Source organism: Helicoverpa armigera, chromosome 12 (assembly GCF_030705265.1).
Source record: "Helicoverpa armigera isolate CAAS_96S chromosome 12, ASM3070526v1, whole genome shotgun sequence".
Classification (NCBI taxonomy): domain Eukaryota; kingdom Metazoa; phylum Arthropoda; class Insecta; order Lepidoptera; family Noctuidae; genus Helicoverpa; species Helicoverpa armigera.
The window spans coordinates 2,347,552-2,368,742 of record NC_087131.1 but is presented as its reverse complement, the minus strand read 5'-3'; the positions used below and the strand labels follow the sequence as shown (position 1 = coordinate 2,368,742).

At 34.0% G+C, this 21,191-nt stretch overlaps 1 protein-coding gene across 1 annotated transcript in view; it reads left to right on the top strand.

Annotated features, from left to right (window-relative positions):
- LOC110378010 (sodium- and chloride-dependent glycine transporter 1) overlaps positions 1-20,947 on the top strand; it is a 36,418-nt gene extending 15,471 nt beyond the window's left edge. The window contains exons 3-12 of the mRNA XM_049838891.2: positions 416-694; positions 5,008-5,224; positions 7,899-8,013; positions 8,798-8,977; positions 10,901-11,090; positions 16,523-16,722; positions 17,143-17,274; positions 18,053-18,187; positions 19,119-19,271; positions 19,590-20,947. Coding sequence (XP_049694848.1) covers positions 416-694; positions 5,008-5,224; positions 7,899-8,013; positions 8,798-8,977; positions 10,901-11,090; positions 16,523-16,722; positions 17,143-17,274; positions 18,053-18,187; positions 19,119-19,271; positions 19,590-19,727 — 1,739 coding nt within the window. The 3' untranslated portion in view covers positions 19,728-20,947. The remainder of the gene's footprint in view (positions 1-415; positions 695-5,007; positions 5,225-7,898; positions 8,014-8,797; positions 8,978-10,900; positions 11,091-16,522; positions 16,723-17,142; positions 17,275-18,052; positions 18,188-19,118; positions 19,272-19,589) is intronic.
- The last annotated feature ends 244 nt before the right edge of the window (positions 20,948-21,191 follow it).

Sequence of the window (21,191 nt, the reverse complement as noted above, 5' to 3'; positions counted from 1 at the left end):
CGGTCTATCTATAAGGGTCCGTCAGCCAAACAACCGCTTGCTACAGGAATTTGAACATAAATATTGTTTTTTAGATTGAAAATATTTTATTTATGAAACTTTTTATTTGTGAACTTTGGACTAACAAGCGTTGTCATCATTTTAATCAATTTTAAATTCAGTGGAATGTAATCAATTGTTTAGAATTAGTAATTTTTATTTTATCTGATGAAATTATTTGCTCTATCTCGATATGAAAACTAATGTTGTATTTATGGATCCTATAATGTGTGTTCTTTCATCGAAATTAATTATAATTTTTATTTACGTCCTATATTCAAACGGAGTGAAATAAAAAACAAAACACGGTAGCAGAAAAGAGCCAAAGCTAATCATTTCATCAACGAAAACTTAAATCACTTGTTTTTTGTTTCAGGTGCATTCCTCATCCCATTCTTCCTAATGTTAATATTCATTGGTCTTCCAATCTTCTACCTCGAGCTGTACATTGGTCAGTTCACCGGCATTGGACCATTACAAGCCTTCAGTGCTATTTCTCCTTTCTTCAGTGGTTTGGGCTACTGTACCTTAGTCGTCATCTCTATTATTTCTATATACTATATGATTATAGTAGCCTGGACTCTGTTCTATACGATTGTGTCTATCGCGGGCAATCTGGATTGGGGGTCTTGCGAAAATGATTATAATACCGATGGTGAGTTTCTTTTTAGCATATTTTTTTTTTGTGATTTTTCGTAAATGGATGAAATGTTTTTAGTTTGACACTGTATTTGAAGTTTTGATCATGCACTTAAGAATGTTCAGTTTGTCGTATAGTTTATGATGATCATACGAAATGGCAAAAGTAAATTTTAATATGAACATCTTTATGAAACTATGTTTGGGTACTGCAATACTGCTTATTACCAGTGGTCGGAATAGGTAGAGCTATTTTGGCTACTTGCGACATGAGGACATAACATGGATATGCCAAATATTTCCCGGAATCCCGGGAATTCTTGGAATTAAAAAAACATTGTTCAAGTAGTTTTTATAGGAATAAGTAGAAGTATTTTTGTTATTTGCTACATGCGGACATAACATAGATATGCCAAATATTTCCAAAAATTCCGGGAATTATCGAAATTAAAAAAAAAACAACTAAGTACTTTCTTTTGTCAGTGCTTAATTAGAACATTATATTTAAATGGATAATCCACTTTTATTAGTTTACTATAGTAAATAGGAGACATGGAATATAAATAAAATGCGATGATCGAGTTAGATATATTATTTAATTTTCAAAACAGTTGACATTACTGGTTGGTCTGTCTACAACGATATATAAATATACTTAACTAAAGTAGTAAGTAGCAAATAAATTACAAAAATATGCATAAAGAACTTTGTACTATATCATTCGTAAAATGTAATTATGACATTTTCAGCATTAATAACGCCGTCGTATTGAAAACATTGATAGAGAGTAGGTATTTTCACGACTCGCAGTGACGTGAAGCCGTTTCCTTATGTTAATCTTTAACGATTAGTAACAAAACTTTACGATACACTTTCTATTCCTAGAAGCTCTTGACATGCTCGTAAATGAAAGACTTCACGCTACTGCGCGTGATGAAAATAATTAACTATTTTTTATTAATTTAATCTTTTATTAAATTATTCTAAACCGGTAGACGATGATGTTTCATCGTCTACCAATTCTTCGCTGAAAACCCATCACCATCTACGGAATTGAAATAAATGACCATCAGTTTTTCTATATTATCCATTTTAATGTATTTCTTTTACATCCATAATCCATTTATATATGGAAAATGAACGTTCGACATCTGTTGAGGTCATTGGAGCAAATTTGCATTTCAATAAAATTTGGTCATCTGTTTCATTTCTTACAATTTTTCACTCCATTCTCGTAATATATCTATATCCGGATTTCTTTCTATAACTTTTTCAATTTTATTTTTAATATTTTCTGATGCACACTCATTTATACAAGTTCTGACTGTATCTAATATTAAAAATGAATCACTTAGCGTCAAGTGGTGCTTTTGTAATTCTTTTAAAGCAAACGGTATAACTGAAAAATATTCATCTATATATTGTAACTCGTTTTGTATGTTTTCTTTTTGTAATATGTTTTCGCGTTTCGGATAGCTATTGCATCAGAGCTGCATAAATGAGACAAAACATCTTTTATTGCATCAAAATGTTTTGCGTAGTATGATGCTGCCTCCAACCAAGTACCCACCTTGTAATAATTGGTTGTGGAGGTAGTGGTAAGTCAGGGTATTTTCTTTTAAAAATGCGAACACGGCTTGGCGCTTTTAGAAATATTTTTTTTACATTTGATATCAAAATATCCACATCATTATATTCCATTCGAATTTGCTCAGAAACACGATGAAGTGCGTGAGCAAAACATGTTACATGTTTTAATTGTGGTAAATAGCATTTCAATTTTGCCCTGCAGATATCATATATGCTACACTATCAGTACATAGTATTAAAATATTATCAACTTTTTCTTCAAACGAGTTTTGCCATAGATTTTCAAGACACTGTATTACAAAGTTGGCAATGGTTTGTCCATTAACCACCTCTAACATCTTGCAGGCAATTAAATATGGCCGATTTGAGATATTCTCATGCAATGGTTTTATCAAAAAATGTACAATATTTCTACCTAAAAAATCTGTTGTCTCGTCTAATGATATCCACAATTTTTCAGTTTGATTTTTTTCATAAATTGTTTTGATTTTGTTAGTAAAAACTTTATCTAAATATACTTTTCGTAACAGCGACTCATCGGGTACTTTACGACTAGTACAAGTACAACAACAAACAGTACAGATATATTTCTGAAAAAACTCCTTGAATGCTGGATTTTCATCTGCGACCAGGGAATATTGCACAGAACCAGAAACTTGATCAGGTCGGAATAAAATTCCTCCGGAGGCCGTTTAAACGTTCCCTTGTGCACGGCTCCTTCGACATGTCTATTGATGTTACATTTTTCGCCGTTATATGGCTCTCGCACTTCGAGCAATATATTGAACGACTAGCGTGGTCGTATAACAGCTCTGGATATTCGGATATCCACTTTTGTACTGTTTCTTCCTTGATATTTGGCATTTTTGGCTTTTCTTGTTTATCGCCCTAAAACAATAGTAAACAGTTAAAATCTTTCCAATAAATAGTCGAAATAAAAACGGTGTGAAAAATTCACGAAAAATTGTTCCACACACAGTTGCACAATTGCACAGTAAGTATGAGATACATAATTCAAATGCATTTTGTTAGCCGATTAAGACAATCAGATAGAACACTGTCAAGCTCATGTCCGAAAATATTTAGGTAAGAGCAGTCAATAGCCAATGAAAATGGTTATTGTGGGAAAACGCGGTACTTGAAGGGGTGTGCGAGGGGGAGGACTTAGTCCACCTTGTATTGTAATTGACTTAGCTTTTAACACAAGATTATATTAGAAAAAAGCGGTCAGGTGCGTGTCGGATCACCTACAAGGTGTAGGGTAGCGGAAGAGCACAATTTACGTAAACAAGTTCCCTGCTACTCAGGTCACTAACGAAAAATTCCACTTCAAACTTTTGTATATCAAAATTGGCTGTGACAAACAGACGGACAAGGCAAAACTATAAAGCTTCCTTTGGAACTTCGGAAGCCTGAAAAAATATGTATTTAGCAGAGGACAATTACTTTACTTTTCACTAAATGTCCTTTGTAGATATTATAAAAATAAAAAACACTTACCCAAATGTGGTAGGTAAATCAAATAAACAGTTTCAAATGTATCCAGTCCGCAAAAAACAAATCAAAATTCGTAAATCCAAGCCAAAGTATTCGTGTTAGTAAGATTCCAGAAACCAGTTAACAAGCCAACGTCAAATAAAATAAGGAACACAATAAATCACACGTGCGCACTCTACAAGCCGAAACAAAAGAGTGAGTGAAGCCCGCTGTACCTGTATTTGTATAAGTGAGACAGCTAATACTTTAGACGTTTTAAGATAGAAAGAGACAAAAAATAAGCGACGAAAACAGCGCTTACGACGGGTTGGCAACATGGAGCATAAACATATAATAATAAAGAGAGATAAATGGTTTGTTCTTGATGTATCGATAACTTAGTGTAGCAGGAGCTGGTCAGGAAAACTCGTAGACTGATTTGACAATTGTGTATTACATTAATTACAATAAATACGAAATAACAAAATGCGGCGTCACCGCCGTGGTAAAATGAGAAGCGCCGTCTCGCTCGCAGCGGCGCAGGCGAGCGCTCGTGCCCGCCGATCCCGCGCCCCTCCCGCTGCCCGCGTAAACCCGGCGCTAGCACTCCCCTCGCGCTCCCCCTCAGCCGTCGCGTACCTCCAGCCGGTGGCAGCGATATTATCTTTTTCTATTCTGTATTGTGTAGGCATTTAATATTTCCTTGTGCAGTAAAGTATATTTAGTATCGTTTCTAACAGTTTTACTTAATTAATTCATATTTCACGAAGCTACCTCTAACAACGTTCCAGGATCCCTGTGTGTGTTTATAAGTAAGTATATACTGTTTGGGTGCTCACCTACTACCTGCTCATAACTGCCCACTTACCCATATTAACTCACTTAAATCAATCGACAATTTCAAAATCCCGGGATTTCAGAGGCATGTCCATGTTAATATCAATGTTTGCGGTCATTCACCCCAAATAGCTCTACCTATTCCGACCACTGCTTATTACATTATTTTACAAAGACTGCCGTTTACTATATGTGCACTGCAGTACTTAATGACTCTGCAGTACACTTTTTTCAAACTACATTTCAAAGGATAAGCCTATCACAGACAAACAAAATAATCATTGCGTCGTTCAATAAAAACCAAAGCAGAAATCACAAAAACAAAAACAAACTACAAACAGATTTCACAACAATTTATTACACAATTGCTGTTGAAATTCGTGTTATAAATCTGATTATTGATACACGATAATATTTTTTTATCAGCGTGCTACAGTGGGGAGTATGACAGTGACTGTCGAGTGAACAATGTTGGACTTGCTACTGATCTTACGTACTACATGCGGGAGTGTATGAGTATCGGGCAGATTTGCATCGACACCGGCTTTCAGCCGTATGATGGTCTTTACTGCTTGAATGGAACTGAGACTGTACCGTGGTATAGCAATGTCACCAGGACTTTGGCTGCTGAAGAGTATTACAAGTAAGTTGATCAATAACTGTTTTTTTTTGCCACTTCTCATTTAGGTGATGAGAGTTTATACTTACAAGGACCTAAGTCTTATCGGGGGGCGTCTTCTGGAAATTATTTTCCGCATAGATCAAAATTATCTTATGTCCTTTTTCAGGCTCTAGACTATCTATATGTTTTAAATGGTTCAGTCTTGGGTACACATACGTAGAGACACAGTTTCACACAGTAGTTCACAGTAGTTATTTCGATTTTGTTCTATATTTATTGCTACGCTCTGCATTCTATTTTTGTACAAAATCACAAAAAAATATCAAGAAACGACTTGTTAGTGCTTGTTCATTTTTTTATTTCAAATTCATCATGATCTATATCGTTTAATTTTAGATTCGTTTGGTATTTTTCCCAATTATTTAAATAATTAATACAAGAACTTGTTTTAACATATTAAACAAGTTAAAACACGTCTGAAAACTAATTAATTCACTCCTTCAAAAGTGAATAGGTAATTGGCTAATTTAAATAATCAAAGTACACCTGCACCAACTTAGGAATTTGATTTTTTGTGTTATCATTATGTTATCAAAATAAATTAAGTATTATGGGTTTACAACACTCGTCACGGTATTTCACACTGTGATATTATTGCTTTAAGATTATAATTGATTTTCGAAGCAATTGATACTCTGTCTAGGTTTAAAAAATAATCTTTGCTATCGCTGACGTATTGAAAAGCAAAATTTTTATGAAGTTTAGAGAAATTTTATTTAAAAAAATACGTACAAAATCTTTACTTCCTTCGTAATGCTCGTTCTTCCCTAATTTTCGAAAAACTATTGAAATAGTACCTAATGCCGATGAGGTAATCAGAGAAGAAGTATAAATAAATTATAAAACATATTGTACTTAATTTCTTTATTTATTAGTCTTAATCTTCATAGACAGCTTTAGATATACAAATGCATAAAAAGATATCGTTCACGATAAAAAAATTGCAGAACTTTTTAAACCAACTTGATTTTTATGTTCGTTAAATAAAAAAAAATTGCCTCTATCGAGTGTTATGACCTTTCGTAATCAGGCAATAGCCACTGTTCACTAGATAATTATACTTATTATAGTTTATCTGATTAAAACGATAAATGGTGACGAAATCAATTTACCTATAATCCACACTTACTTATGTGAATGGATTAATATATTATGATCTTGATGTTACGAAGTAATGCAATTTAGTTCATGTATTTCTAAATAAACTATGCGATTTTTATTTTTGTATTGGACTCTAAAAAGAGCTCCAAGACATGTTAATGAATGGATAAGTTATCAAAATAATATAATTGTATAAAGGTCTAAAATATGTTTCGACTGTACATTTTATTATTGAACCCTTCCTACTGCGTACTGTTATCTTAAATCTCAAAAACAACTATAATTTTATGAAATATTTTTTTACGATAAGTAAATAAATATATGCACTTACGTAAATTGTTATCTTTGCGGATACGCATAAAAAAGATGATTTATTAATCCTTTGATAAACAGCTTTTCCTCATTTCCTCATAATTTTATTTCACGATATCCGTAAAATTTGACTAATATCCAATCAAACTTGAAATATCTTTTAATCGGTATCCGTATTCTTATCCGTCAATAACTATTTTTGATATCATTTAAATAAAGTAAATTACCTAAAAACGGTCAAAATTCGTTGCATTACTTGATAGTAAGTCGATAAATCGTGGCTTACATTAACCTGCTTTAATCCGCTGCTCCGATATTAAAATAGCAGAGATAATAAATCAGCTGTTTCGTCGACTTACTGCGGAATTCAATAACTTATCTATCTCTTGATTTACTAACTAGAGTATCTAACGAGTCTATCTGATAGACTTTAATTTCCCATCACAGAGGAAGGAAAGATAGCGGAGATGCCATAAGGAAGGTAGGTCGGGCACCTTCTTGTAGGTCACGGTAGGCGTGATCAGTTACTTGACCTAACGAGGCGGGTTCTTTATATAAAAAAATCAATCTGTCAAAGATTTGATGAGTTAGAAAGGTATATGTAAACAGTGGATAAGTCAAATATACATTGATTTAAAAATATATCATGCTGAAATTGACTAACTAAGCCGTGTACTTAATAAAGAAAACATCAAACAATATCTAAAGACTGGGAAATTGATAATGTGAAAAGTGTGTAGGCGTGGAAAATAACAGTTGCCAGTGTATTTTGATAACAAACGTTTGCCTACGTAAAATTTTGTGAATAATATATTATTTACTAACGCAGAATAACTTATGAAAATAAACAACGTATAGACTTACCAGCTACATCCCGACGACACACGCTCAATATAAGTATTGACATAATATAATACACTCAAACTGCGAGTGTGTTGACCCATGTAATAGGCAGAGACTTTTCAATTATCCCCATAGTAAATTATATCATGTCCACCAGCAAAAAAATGCATACTTAGTTGTCATCATTAGAATTTATGTAATTTTTCATAAAATAATTTATTTTTTTATTAACTGTACTGACTTAAGTGAGTCAGGAGAGATTTTTGGAAAGGTCTACCACCAAAGACCACCGGAATAACTCTATACTGTCTTAAAGAAAAAATACGTCAAACTTGGCTTCAAGACCTTCAGTATGTCTTATTCTTTCTTCCCTTTTCAGTGAACGTGTCCTGGGTCGAGGTGATGCTACCTGGGAGAACTGGGGCTCCATTCAGTGGCATTTAGTTGGGTGTTTAGCATTGTCTTGGTTCGTCGCTTTCTTGGTTGTTATTAAGGTAAGAGAAGCTACTAAGCTTAAGCATTTTTTTTTCTTTATAATATTAGTTTCGAAAATGTTTTGAAATAACAGATATATCCCTAACCGTTCCTGTTTTGCCTTGGTTTAATTACATTTAATGATGCTTTCTATAAGACCACATCACGACTACCATAAGACTGTTTGTGCGGCCCCTAGATTGTTGATTACCAAAAATTGTAAAATGATCGGAAATTATATACGGACTAACTTTATCAACAAGCTCTCTAAAGCAATGAGGAACTTCGGTATCATCAAGGTTATTGACCCCAGCAACCGACCTTGATCCTTCAAACTTGATCGATCAACCCATTCAGCTGTTATCGAGTCACGAACCCCTTTATATTATTGGTTCAGTAAAGTTTGTTCAAAAGTAAACTTACTAATTTCGTTGGGATCCTATAATGGGTAATGTTTCTACCGGCCATTTTCTGCTTTGATAAAATTGTATGCATGATAAAAAGTGACTCACAGCAATCTCAGGGTCTCATATATAAATCGGCATCCTATCGCATATCGATATCCTATCCATATATCTTGTTCTATTTCTACCTCATCATCTCTCAAGCCGTACAAGATACAAGATACTTTATTTGTAACCGTTTCCCAACTATGTTGGGGTCGGCTTCCAGTCTACACGGACGCAGCCGAGTACCAGTGTTTCACAAGAACGACTGCCTGTCTGAACTCCTCAATTTGTTATAATATTTCTATCTAAAAATAACCTACCCTAAAAATGTTCTTAAAATTCCTCTTGTCCCCAGGGAGTCCAATCTGCCGGCAAGGTGGTTTACTTCACTGCATTATTCCCTTACGTGATGTTAACTGCTCTTCTGGTTCGAGGAGTTACGCTGGAGGGAGCCGCTGATGGAATACTGTTCTATCTGTCACCTGATTGGGAAACTTTGCTCGATGCTCGCGTTTGGGGAGATGCTGCATCACAGGTACTGGCTTCTTTTTAAAAGAAATTAACTTTGGTATATGGTATATGCATATAATGGAAGGCAGTAGGAGTTCCATTACCATTTTGATTTAATATACTGAAATAATTCCTTTTGTATAAATAGAATGTTAATTTTAGCATGTTCTATGTTCTTTTGGTAACTATACAACATCAAATATTTTTAATTACGATAGTTGGCAAATATTAAATATGGAGGAAAGTACCTACCTTTTAGATATTTAAAGCTTAAAAAATACTGTCCGCAAACAAATTATCAAACAGTTTATAATACCTATTAAAAACCTTTCAGTTAATCAAAAAGTTAAACATCAACATCAAAAAGGCCTCACATAATTTAGTTACCGTAAAAATTTACGCAAAAATGTTAACTGAAAAACTTATCGGCTTTTACTAAAAATAGTTCAAAGCGATCCCTGAATAAAAGCTATTGGTATTGCTATTAAATTCCAAAGACTTTGGCAACAAACATCAATCCATAAAAGGAATCGGTCCATCGGAAACATTTTTGTCAGTAATGGCGGCCATTATTTCATGAATAAATAAATGCGGCGCCTAATTATCTGGAAAAGTTAAGGGAACGGTAATTTATATTTTTTTCCAGGCCACAGACTTTCGAATTTCTTAATTAAAAAGTTTTCAGACCGTTCCAAACATTTTTTGGTGTTTCCATAATTATTTTTATAACGCGCTGCGAAACTTGGTTGTTTGTTAACTTAAACAATTATTTTACCATCATATTTTCAGAAATGTTCTATTTTACCCAGTTTTTAGGGTTCCGTAGCCAAAATGGCAAAAACGGAACCCTTATAGTTTCGTCATGTCCGTCTGTCCGTCTGTCCGTCTGTCCGTCTGTCACAGCCGATTTACTCGGAAACTATAAGTACTACAGTGATGAAATTTGATGGGAATATGTGTTGTATGAACCGCTACAAAAATATGACACTAAATAGTAAAAAAAAGAATTGGGGGTGGGGCCCCCCATACATGTAAGTGAGGGATGAAATTTTTTTTTTCGATGTACATACCCGTGTGGGGTATCAATGGAAAGGTCTTTTAAAATGATATAAAGTTTTCTAAAAAACATTTTTCTTAAAGTGAACGGTTTTTGAGATATCAGCTCTCAAAGTCGTAAAAAGTATGTCCCCCCTCTATTTTTATAACTACGGGGTATAAAATTCTAAAAAAAATAGAGGTGATGCATGCTAATTAACTCTTTCAACGATTTTTGGTTTGATCAAAGTATCTCTTATAGTTTTTGAGATAGGTTGATTTAACTGTAATTTACGGAACCCTTCGTGCACGAGTCCGACTCGCACTTGGCCGGTTTTTTTCAAATACTTTAATTGAAATATGGTGCAGTGACTGTCACATAAATTAGCATGAGATGTAAAAGTATAAAATGTTAATGAACGCAAAGTGCATTTGAATAATTACATGTTAATTCTTATAAAAGAGAATGCTGTTGGTTACCGGGAAAAGTAAAAGGTAACAATACATAGTGTTAAAATTAGAACACATAAATTCAATTTAGCACTCTCGGAAAACACAAAAGTACACAAACAAAAAATCTGCTGCGTTTGTTTTGATATTTTAGTTGTTTGAAATCTCGTCGCTATGTTATGCTTAAAACTAAGCTCAAATATTGTAACCAGAAATGAACCAAGTGCCCACAGTAATCTTAAATTAGAATTAACTTAGATTGAGTAATGTTTATACATACACCTACATCGTCATCCATCCTTTTAACTTTTACATTCTTATCGTATTTCTATTCTTCTTCCTTACTAGCTTTAACTATATAACCCAACTCTTCAGTTCTAACATACAAATCTTCTCTATTTAGTTTCTTTATCACTTTATTATTTGCACTAAACTTATCTATTTCTTTTCTTCCATCTTCTAGATCTTCTATTCCTTCGGTGTGGCTTGCGGATCTCTCGTGACCTTGGCTTCCTACAACAAGTTTACTAACAACTGTCACTTTGATGCTGTCTTCGTCAGTTTTGCTAACTTCCTCACTTCTATCTACGCCGGGTTCGCTATCTTCTCCGTGTTGGGCTTCCAGGCTCAGAAAATGGGTGTGAGCATTGATAGTAAGTGTTATTTCTTTTGTTTGTTTTTTCTTTTTTATCGAGCTCAGATGCAACAATCACAAATAAACCTTATTTTGTTGCTTTGATAGTCAAACTTTAGTTATCCATAGGAGTCTCTTAATTTTTATAAAAGCTCACGTTATGGTTAAATATTTGTAATTTTACTATTTTGTGTGGTAGCTTTGAGTCCGACTACAGAGGCTCAAATTAAATATACAGTGGGTTGCCAAATTATTAGGGACAGTTACAAATTCACGGTATTGGTAAAGTATTTGGTTTAAATTAATTATAAAAACACACTTTTTGACATAGTAAAAGCTTTAATATGATAAAACAACTATTTAAGAATGATATAAAAAATATTTAAGAATAAAATAATACAAATAAAAATTTATAAATAAATAAATGTACATGCAGAAAAATTAGTTAATATTTTGTGACGTTGCCTTTCGCCTCAATGAGTGCTGCTATACGCCTGGGCATGCTTTCTATGCAGTTTTTTGCACTTTCTTTTATTTTTGGGTTATGGTGCCACACATTAATAAGCTTTTCGATCAGTCTAACCTTGGTGGTTATGTTCTCCTTGGCTATTTCAGCCTTGGTGATCTCCCATAGATTTTCTATGGGGTTCATTTCAGGTGAATTTCCAGGCCAAGGCAGTACTGGGATGTTGTGGTCTGCCAGGAACTTGGTTATGCTCCTGGCTTTATGGCATGGTGCTGAATCGTGCATAAACATGAATTCTTCACCGTCTGGAAACCATTCTTCAAGTGTGGGCAACAGGCGAGTTTGTAAAACTTGCTTGTGCTGGTCTTGTTTCATGGTTCCCTGGACGATGTAGAGGCGTCCAACCCCTTTGGCACTTATGACAGACCACACCATTACCTTAACTGGGTGTTTTACCCTCTCAACAATGCAGTCAGGGTGGAATTTTTCACCTGGTCGTCGTCGCACAAAGCTGCTCTTGTCGGCTAAAATCTCAAAGGATGACTCATCCGAGAAACACACCTGAAAAAAAAAATTAAGTTGTTTATATTTTTTATTTATGCGTTCTTAATTTAGTCAACTATAAATATGGACCCTATCTGACCTTACTCCAGTCCTCAATTGTCTTATGCCGGTGCTCACGAGCCCAGGCTAGACGTTTCTTTTTCATGGCCTCTGTCAGCCTGGGTTTCTTAGCGGGACGATGTCCTGTCAGGCCTTCCTCTGCTAACCTACGCTGCACAGTTCTCTTGGATATCATTATTCCAGACTCCTGAACCATCTGGGTTAATAATCCAGCACTTTTTTTCCTGTTTTCTAAACAGATATCGCGTATTTTCCGGTCAGTACGTGGAGTTGTGATGCGCTTTCGTCCGCAATGACCTTTTCTTTGAGGTGTTATTGGCTGATCCAGGTCCAAAGAAATTTTTATTTTGTTGACTGCTGACTTAGAAACACCAGCGATATCTGCTATCTGTCTTTGAGAGTGCTTGGTGTGTTGCAAAAGCGTTTTAATTTCGCTTTTCTTTTTTGGAGTCAAATCACAACCTCTACCCATGCTGAAAGGCAAAAAAAATATGAAAAAAATAAAAATATTGCAATATGTGCACGTAAAATGAAATTTCATGAATACTAAATAGTAATACTAATATATATAAGAAGACTAGCTGACCCAACAAACTTCGTATCGTTTAAACCTTCCCTGGACCTCTACGAACATTTTAAAACCAAAATAAGCCAATTCGGTCCAGCCATTCTGGAGTTTTAGTGAGACTAACGAACATCAATTCATTTTTATATATAAGAAGATAATAATAATAATATGTATTCGTAAGTTATGTATGTATGTACAAGTTAAGTTATGTACTTAAGAAATAATCCATCCGTTTTGTGCGTCGTCCGGTTAGTACGACATAGTATCGTCGGTCCCTTAAAGGTCGTTATATCCGGATTCTACTGTACTTACGTTTAAAATAATTTTCAGGCACTAATACTGAAATATTTTTTGTCTAAAATTTTAAATTCGTCTTTCACTATCACACGTCTCCAGCAAACTGTAGCACTCGCTTAATTTAAAAAAATGAAGAAAATAATCCAACCATCGAAATCTCAAAAACCACTTATAATATAAAGAGTAAAGAACAGGCAAACATAAATAAAACATTTCTGTAACACCTACACCACTCAAAACTGCAGTCAAGTGCATCCAACGTGAGAAATCGACAAAAAACGTAAGTGTCCCTAATAATTTGGCAACCCACTGTAACCACAGGAGCTACTCAAAAACCAAATAACTAAACGAACAGAAACCAACAAGCTCATAAAACAACAAAATCCGAATCCAACGAAACAAGCATTAAATACAAGTCGAAATTCTGGGAAAAATCCTACAATCTCCATGTTAGCGATTAACTCAAGTTGATTAATCCGGCAGCAACGCCGCGGGCGCAAACACACGAGCTGAACAAACATGGCCATACACTGAAGCCTGCTTAAATATTCAACTGTAGTGCACAATGGGTATTAGATTAATTTATTGCATTGTTGTTTTGTATCGCAAATATTGGGTTCGTGGTTATGGGGATGTGGAAACCTTTCCAACTCAATATTGGTGTTTTTGGTAAAATTGCAGTGATTTTGAAAAGTAGAGAGTATTCATTAAGCATGGATTGCCAGTTGAACTTGAGCAAATATAGGGATTGAACTATTTTCTAGAGAGATAATGTTTGTCTAACAGTGGAAAAAAACTAATGTTGAGGACGATGATGATATTACATTATTAGGACTCAAAACTGAAATAAAAGATAATGATGATGACAAAACTATTACATAGCTAAATCATATCAACAACAACAATTTGTTCGTATGATTCAGCAAAACATATTCAATTTTATCACAGGAAATGGCTAGACCAATACGATACAAGGAGCCAATTATTTGGTTATAAACGTGATTCATAGATGAAATTCTTGATAAAATTTTAGTTCAAGTATCCTTCGATCTTATTGATTTTTTAAGTATCTGTAACTATTTCAACATGTTAACCCACTCACCTTTGTTAGAGCGAATTATTGCTATCTGCATATTCACAAACGATACTAGTTTGGATTTCAAATTCAAGTACAAACATAGCCTTTTCCGTCCAAAAACAACAAAACTTTGCAGCATGCGAAAAAATCTCTGTTGATCAAACTCGAAACCAGTGTACCTACTACACCTATTGTATCTACCAGGCAATACAGGTTCATGTTGATTCCACTGCTACAAGCTAAGAGCATTTATCCAACTGAAGCCGCCCTAAGCACAAAATACGCGAAGAAGAAGCAACGCATCACCAATTATAACTCTCTGATGTATTTTCGATCTCATCGTTATGCACGCAGACAATATTGGCAAACAAAAGCATGTACATTTTTTTTGTGGGAATTCATCAAATGCCCCCTCCCTGTGGGTTTGCAGCGTGAGGGAGTGTCAGATTCTTACTGACTAAAGCCCATCATGTTCCTTATTAAGCCCTTTATGTACCAGAGCCGCGGTAACTCTTTCGAACAATTCCGCAACCCAAAAACATGAAACTAAAGAATAGACATCTACATAAGAGTACGCGGCGTTCTTGTAGATATATATTCAGTGATAGGGAAAGCACGGCATTGGCGTTTCCAGATAGTTCAATTCTCTAAGGCTACAAATGCTAGCATTGTTTGTATTCAACTCCAAGATAATGGATTGATTAAACTGTAAATATTTCATTCATTCCGTACTAGCGTGCTAGCATTATTGGTTCACCGAGTTTCTTTGTGCGGTTCCAATGGAATGCTTTGTATCGGAAATTCTGAACAAAGGATTATTTCGATAGAAGATGCTTTGCCCTTTGAATGATTTGCCATTGATATGTGGGTATTTGGGTGTTGCTTGAAGTGAATCTGAAGCCTTTATAGACTTACTATACGGCTATACGGTTTTCGGGAAATCACTTTGCCGCTTTGAATTATCAATTCCTCATAAAAACAGGCTTTCATGGTAGCCACTGGTGACTCAGTGGTGGGTATATTATTATGATCCAAAATGTTGAATTCATATTTGTGATACCATTAAAACCATGTCCACAAAAATGTCCAAAAAACATAAACAACTGCAAATGTATTCCTTTTACTGCGTTATAGCTTTATTCCATGCATAATCCTTTGTTTGTCCCGCCAAAAACGCAGCCATTTTGTTGAAAAACAAACGCGGGTTACCATAAACAATGCTCACAGCTATGGAGTTCGGAAATATTGTTGTTATAAATCACTCTTGTATCTATTAATTACTTTTTGTCTGTCGATAAAGGTATATTGCTTCACATGACACTATTAGTTGGACATTATCGTGATAAGCCGTAATATTGACAATGCTCTCAGGAGTATATTAGCCCTTTCAGGGTCATGTTTTGTTATTGATTTTGCTATTAATATGCTTTTTTATCGACACGAGTTTCACACGTGTTTTTTCGCAAAAGTATCATTTAGCAAAATATTTAGCATGAGATTTTTTTGCCCTTTTTTAATGTAAATACATGGACTTAAAATAATTATTTTGTAAATACTGTTTCAAAAACATGTCTAGAAAAGACCAAACATATCAATTCTACAACAACAAAAAAACTAAGTTTTCAAAATATTCACCCGCATCCCTGCCCACCATTTTCAATACACCTGCATAACTAACAATATTGCAACGTGCATTGCTGTGCAGATATTCTATTCCAAAAATAAGACCATATCACAGGTCATGTGAAAAGTCTGATAAAGTTTTACAGTACTCTGTAGGGTAAACAAACATTGATTATCTTTTAGGTATAATGAATAGAGATAAAAAGTGTATTTCCCCAAAAAACATTACCCATTGATACAAAATCTACAGCCACGTTTCTTTTCGGCGCTAATTCCACGAAAGTCGCAAAATTGATAATGGTCTTCTTAAAACGTTAGCCTCGATTTCTCTACACGTGTAGTCCCAGATATTTTATCATATCACCTTTCGCGAAGTAATATTTTGCCTCAATATTTAGTAAATCAATATAAAATGTATCGATACTATTGGATTTCCTAATTGTCCTGTAAAAAACAACGAGTACAATTACGTATAATCACAACATGATGTTTTAGGTACTGTTAATACCCTAAAACCAAACTATGTATCTACTCTTCTTCTTCGAATCAATCTTCTGAAATCCGAAAAAAGCTGAGTGAAGGGATGGATCTCCTTCTAGAAGGTTTTGAGTGACCTTTTTAGATTAAAACTTAAAGGGATATCAAGAACATATTTAAAGTCAGTCTCAGTTTATCCTGCAGCTACTTCAAAAACTACATATCCTACTATAATAACACTTCCTTCCTCATTTCATTCCTACAACAATTTTGAAACCAATTCCACTCCTTCATACTTAACGCCATTTTCATTTCCAGTGGTGGCTGAACAAGGTCCAGGGTTAGCCTTCGTGGCGTACCCAGAAGCTCTACTCCAGATGCCTGTCGCCAGGATGTGGTCTATCCTGTTCTTCTTGATGCTCTTCATCTTGGGGTTGGGAAGTCAGTTCGCTGGGATTGAAGCCATTAATACCGCCATTGTGGACAGATGGCCTCAGCTTAGGAAGAATTATTGGAGGGTAAGTGAATCTTGATGGGTATATCCTTACCTAGTTTAATATTATTAGTGAGTATTTTATGCTTTTATCCAAAATCTGCCAAAATGGATCGGATAAAACTTGGGATCTGTGGTACAGTGCAGACTCAGATACTTTAGAGAGTAACGCGGTAGAGGATGTTTGGAATAGTATTAAGACATGAAATTAGGTTTCCGCAGGCCTCTCTACCTGAAGTTAAATATTTTTTATTTTAAAGCTTTTGTAGCAAGTTCAAAAAAAAATCTGCATTTAGAACCTAGTCTTTCTCAGATTTTTTTGTTCACTCTCCTAAATACAAAAATATTACTTACATTACGCTGTCACGGTGTCACCCTGACATAGCTTACACTTCTAAAAAATCGTGGTATTATATTGTCACATTTCTTATTTTGTTTGTTGCAGGTGACTGCGTTCACATGTTTCACATGTTTCATCTTGGGGATTCCGATGTGTTTCAGCGGTGGCGTGTACTTGTTTACACTCCTAGATTGGAACACGGCCTCTTGGGCCATCCTGCTGATTGGTATGGCTGAGGTGAGTTTCGACCTTATTGTTTAGATGGTAAGGTCCATTTTGCAATGGATTTTTAAAACAGAAAATATCGATGGATATTTTTTTCTAGGTGTATAATATTATTGAAAGAAGAGAAAATACCCAAAAATCCAAAATAAAAAACATCAGGAACCGTTCAAATTCAGAAGAAGTTGAACTCCGAGGGTTATATTATAATCGTCCAAATATTATCATTTTCCATATATTTATTAATTCCTTGTTTGGGAAATAACGCTTTAGGTACTTTAACTAGAACTAATATTAAAATACCGATGGAGATAATCGCACAATATTTAGTGATTCATTTCGTAGGCATATTATACCTACTAATAATGAAATTCCTTTATAGATAAACGATGTATGTATGTATATACATATACTCGTAACTTATTATCAAAATAATCCTATTTTAACGTGCTTCTGTAAATCTGAATCAAAGTAATTATTCTGAGTTAAGTATATTATCTAAGCTCAACCAAATTGGCCCATTTTTTCACTATTAATATTAAAAAGTATTTGTTTCAATTGCTAAAATCATATACAGACATATGAAAATAAGTGAGATAGGAGAGAGGAAACACATTATATTGACTGCGTTACTTCCATTTATTTTAAAGATTATGTAGTTAGGGATATCTAGTTTTACCAGGTACAAAGTAAAGATAGAGATACTTTCATATAGTTAATTCTCGGGCAGCTTAACCAGGAATTCTTTCAGATTTTTATCAATATTTTTCCTAATAACGTCTTTATCTTCCAGTGTGTGGCCGTCTCTTGGAGTTATGGTATCGACCGCGCCATGAAGGATCTGGCTTCTATGGGAATGCCTCTGAACAAAGTCCTCAGATTCTACTGGAAAGCCGTATGGACTGTCACTGTTCCTGTTGCTAGTATTGTAAGTACATATTTTACATGGATCTAATTTTTTACAAACATTTTTGAAATCATTTTTATAGTTGGTGGAATTTATCTTAAGGTTCTTATTTTTATTAATAGAGACCTCATCTTTCGATTATTTTTGATCTCATTCTGATTTTAAGCCAATATTTATTTTCCATCCTTCAGAACAACATCTTAAATTTTACAACAAAATAAATTATCGAAAACCCTGGTTTTTGTTGTCACAATTTATTCTTTATTGAGCTTGACATCATAAATGACTAATACTAGATTTGAATGGGAAAAACATGTCCCACGTTTATCTATCTACGATATACAATATTATAGAAGCATTTATATCTGATTAGCCCTTCAATAGTTATTAGATCAACTTAGTAATGAGGAATCCGCTTGTCACGTACTTGTACACGCACAAGTTAATCGTTTGATAACATAATGGCGACAATTATCTCTAATTAATCTAATTGATTAATAGTGTGCGTGCTTCAATATGTTGTAATATTCTATTAAGGAATTTAGTCTACAAGGGTAGCTGTGGAAGCCTAATCAAGTGAAAGTACTTGAGGATATAATTGTTTGTCTAAGAAGATGGCTGTTGCTATCTATGGATTTTTAAAAATATCTATTTGAAGATGCCTAGTTGGGCCTTCATTGCAATTTTTCTATCCGATTTTTGCAACTTATACTTTTTCTCTTAGTGGTATTTTTCTTAGACCTTGACCTTTCATCTTAGATGCGCTTTCAAATAACACAAAAATAATTGTAGTTTGAAAAGAAATATATAATTCTTGTTTCATCATCATTGTCCTCTTAACCATTACAATTTATTTTCGAAGTCGTCAATAGACCCGGCCTACGTGATTGCCATGCTGGATTTTTTATTTTCAAATCACTCTGATCTGCATTAAAACCTAGTTTTTTTTCAGGCTATCCTGGTATTCATCTTCTACGACTGGACCCCTCCTTCATATGAAGGCTATCAGTTCCCTCTGTTCGCTGATCTATTGGGCTGGGCTGTTGGCTTATCAACTCTAGTGTTATTCCCTGTTGGCGTTGGATGGGCCTGGTACCATGGATACGTAAGTATTTTTTATATAGCTGCTCGTTTAATATTGATTTATAGGTATAGCTGGTCGATTAATCGATTTTTTAATACCTATGCACTTGGTATTGAGGCTTTTTTTTACTTTTTTATTATTTGATAGCAATATTTTTTTTTATATTTTATGTTGGTACTGTTGGTAGTAGAATATGAAAAAGAAAACATTTTTTATGACCTTAATTAACCTCACTGTATTTTTTACCACAATGTATCTTTTCCTGACCCTATTGAAAAAATCAATTAGCAGCTTCAATTTTTTATGACTCTTTATTTATATTATTTTTTTATTTCCCAGCGTGGCAAAGAGCTGTTCACACCAACAGACGCTTGGCAGCCAGCGAACAAGGCCTTAATAGCCCCAAGGTCTGACTCCATAATGACCATGGACTCTCTGCATCAGGGACCTTACGACAACGTCGGCTACATCATGTGATCATTAAATATCAAATATCGTAATAATTCAAAACTATTACGAGTATCTAGTCAAGTGAATTTGGTTGTACACGACCGAACTCAAAAAGCTATCATAAGGTTCAAAGCATACAGTGGAAGTGATGCTGGAAATATAATTTATAGCATGAATTTTTGTTTTGGAATATTACGGATAATGTCTTAAATAAAAAATAAGAGACGATTTTTTGGCCCAATAACGGGTTTTAATAAAACATAGTTAATTATTGAGTTATTTGAATAGAATGATTATTAATTTGCACAAAATTTTGATAAAAAACTAGACGTTTTTAAATAATTATTTAAACATTAACTGTAGCTGTGAAATAAGCTGCAATGCATGACATGTGTGGCACGCGTGGCCATGTTACTGCTTACTTGAAGGTGATCGACATTTTTGCTGGCATGTGTTTTGAACAAAATAGATATATGAAGCTTTGAGCGAGGTTGTTGTGAAAATGTGTTGTTTGTAATGGATCTGAAAGGATTCGTATTGTTTAATCATTGTGCTAAGGAATTAGTTACTACATATGACACGAGAAGACTCTTTCAAATGGCCAAAAAACTTACCTATATTTTGAGGGAACAATGAACATGACTGCGAATAGTTTACTCAAAAAAGACTGGTTCTGGTGGTTTCCTAAAACGTCTTCAAAGAAACGTCTTCAAGTGTAGAAAATAAAAATATTAAATGTCAAAATTGACGGGCATTTGTTGATAGAGAGCCAATGACATGACTAATGGAAAAAAATGAATGATAAACAAAATATTAGCTTACGATAAAAAAACACATAGCTTTTGGTGTGATGGCAACTTAATAAAATATGGAGTATTTCGGATTTTTTAACAGTTCTAATTATATTAACTTATCAGTAGTTTAGTGGATAAGAAAACCATATTTAACTGTGAACTATGTATAATTAAGTTCTTGATACTTTTTTGATAAGTTATATTAAATATAGTTTTAGCTATTTACTCGATCTTTTTATTATGAACTTAAAGTAATAAGTAATATAATTATTACTGCTTTATATTTAAGTGGAATTTCAACCAGAAAAAAATTGTATCAACCGAAAAGATTTTGTACCAAATTGTAAATTTATTTATTTAAATGAAAATGTAAATAATATCTGCACAGGTTAAGAACTGATGTATTGTGGGTAACTGATTTTAAGAGTAAACAATAAACTGATTTAATACAAAGAGTATTCTTTTATTTACTTAATGCCGTTGTTTTCGCTATGTAATTCGTGGAAACACGCCTTTATCAAGAATTATTTTGATTATTGAGAAGTAATATTTTACCACACTGTAAATCAACGGTGAGACTACTCTTGCCCCACCCGAAGAAACACTCAGCAATTCCCAAAAGAGATCACTGACCAGAATAAAACAAAAACAAGTAAGTAATAAACAAACAAATAATGGCTAAAAACAAAACAATATT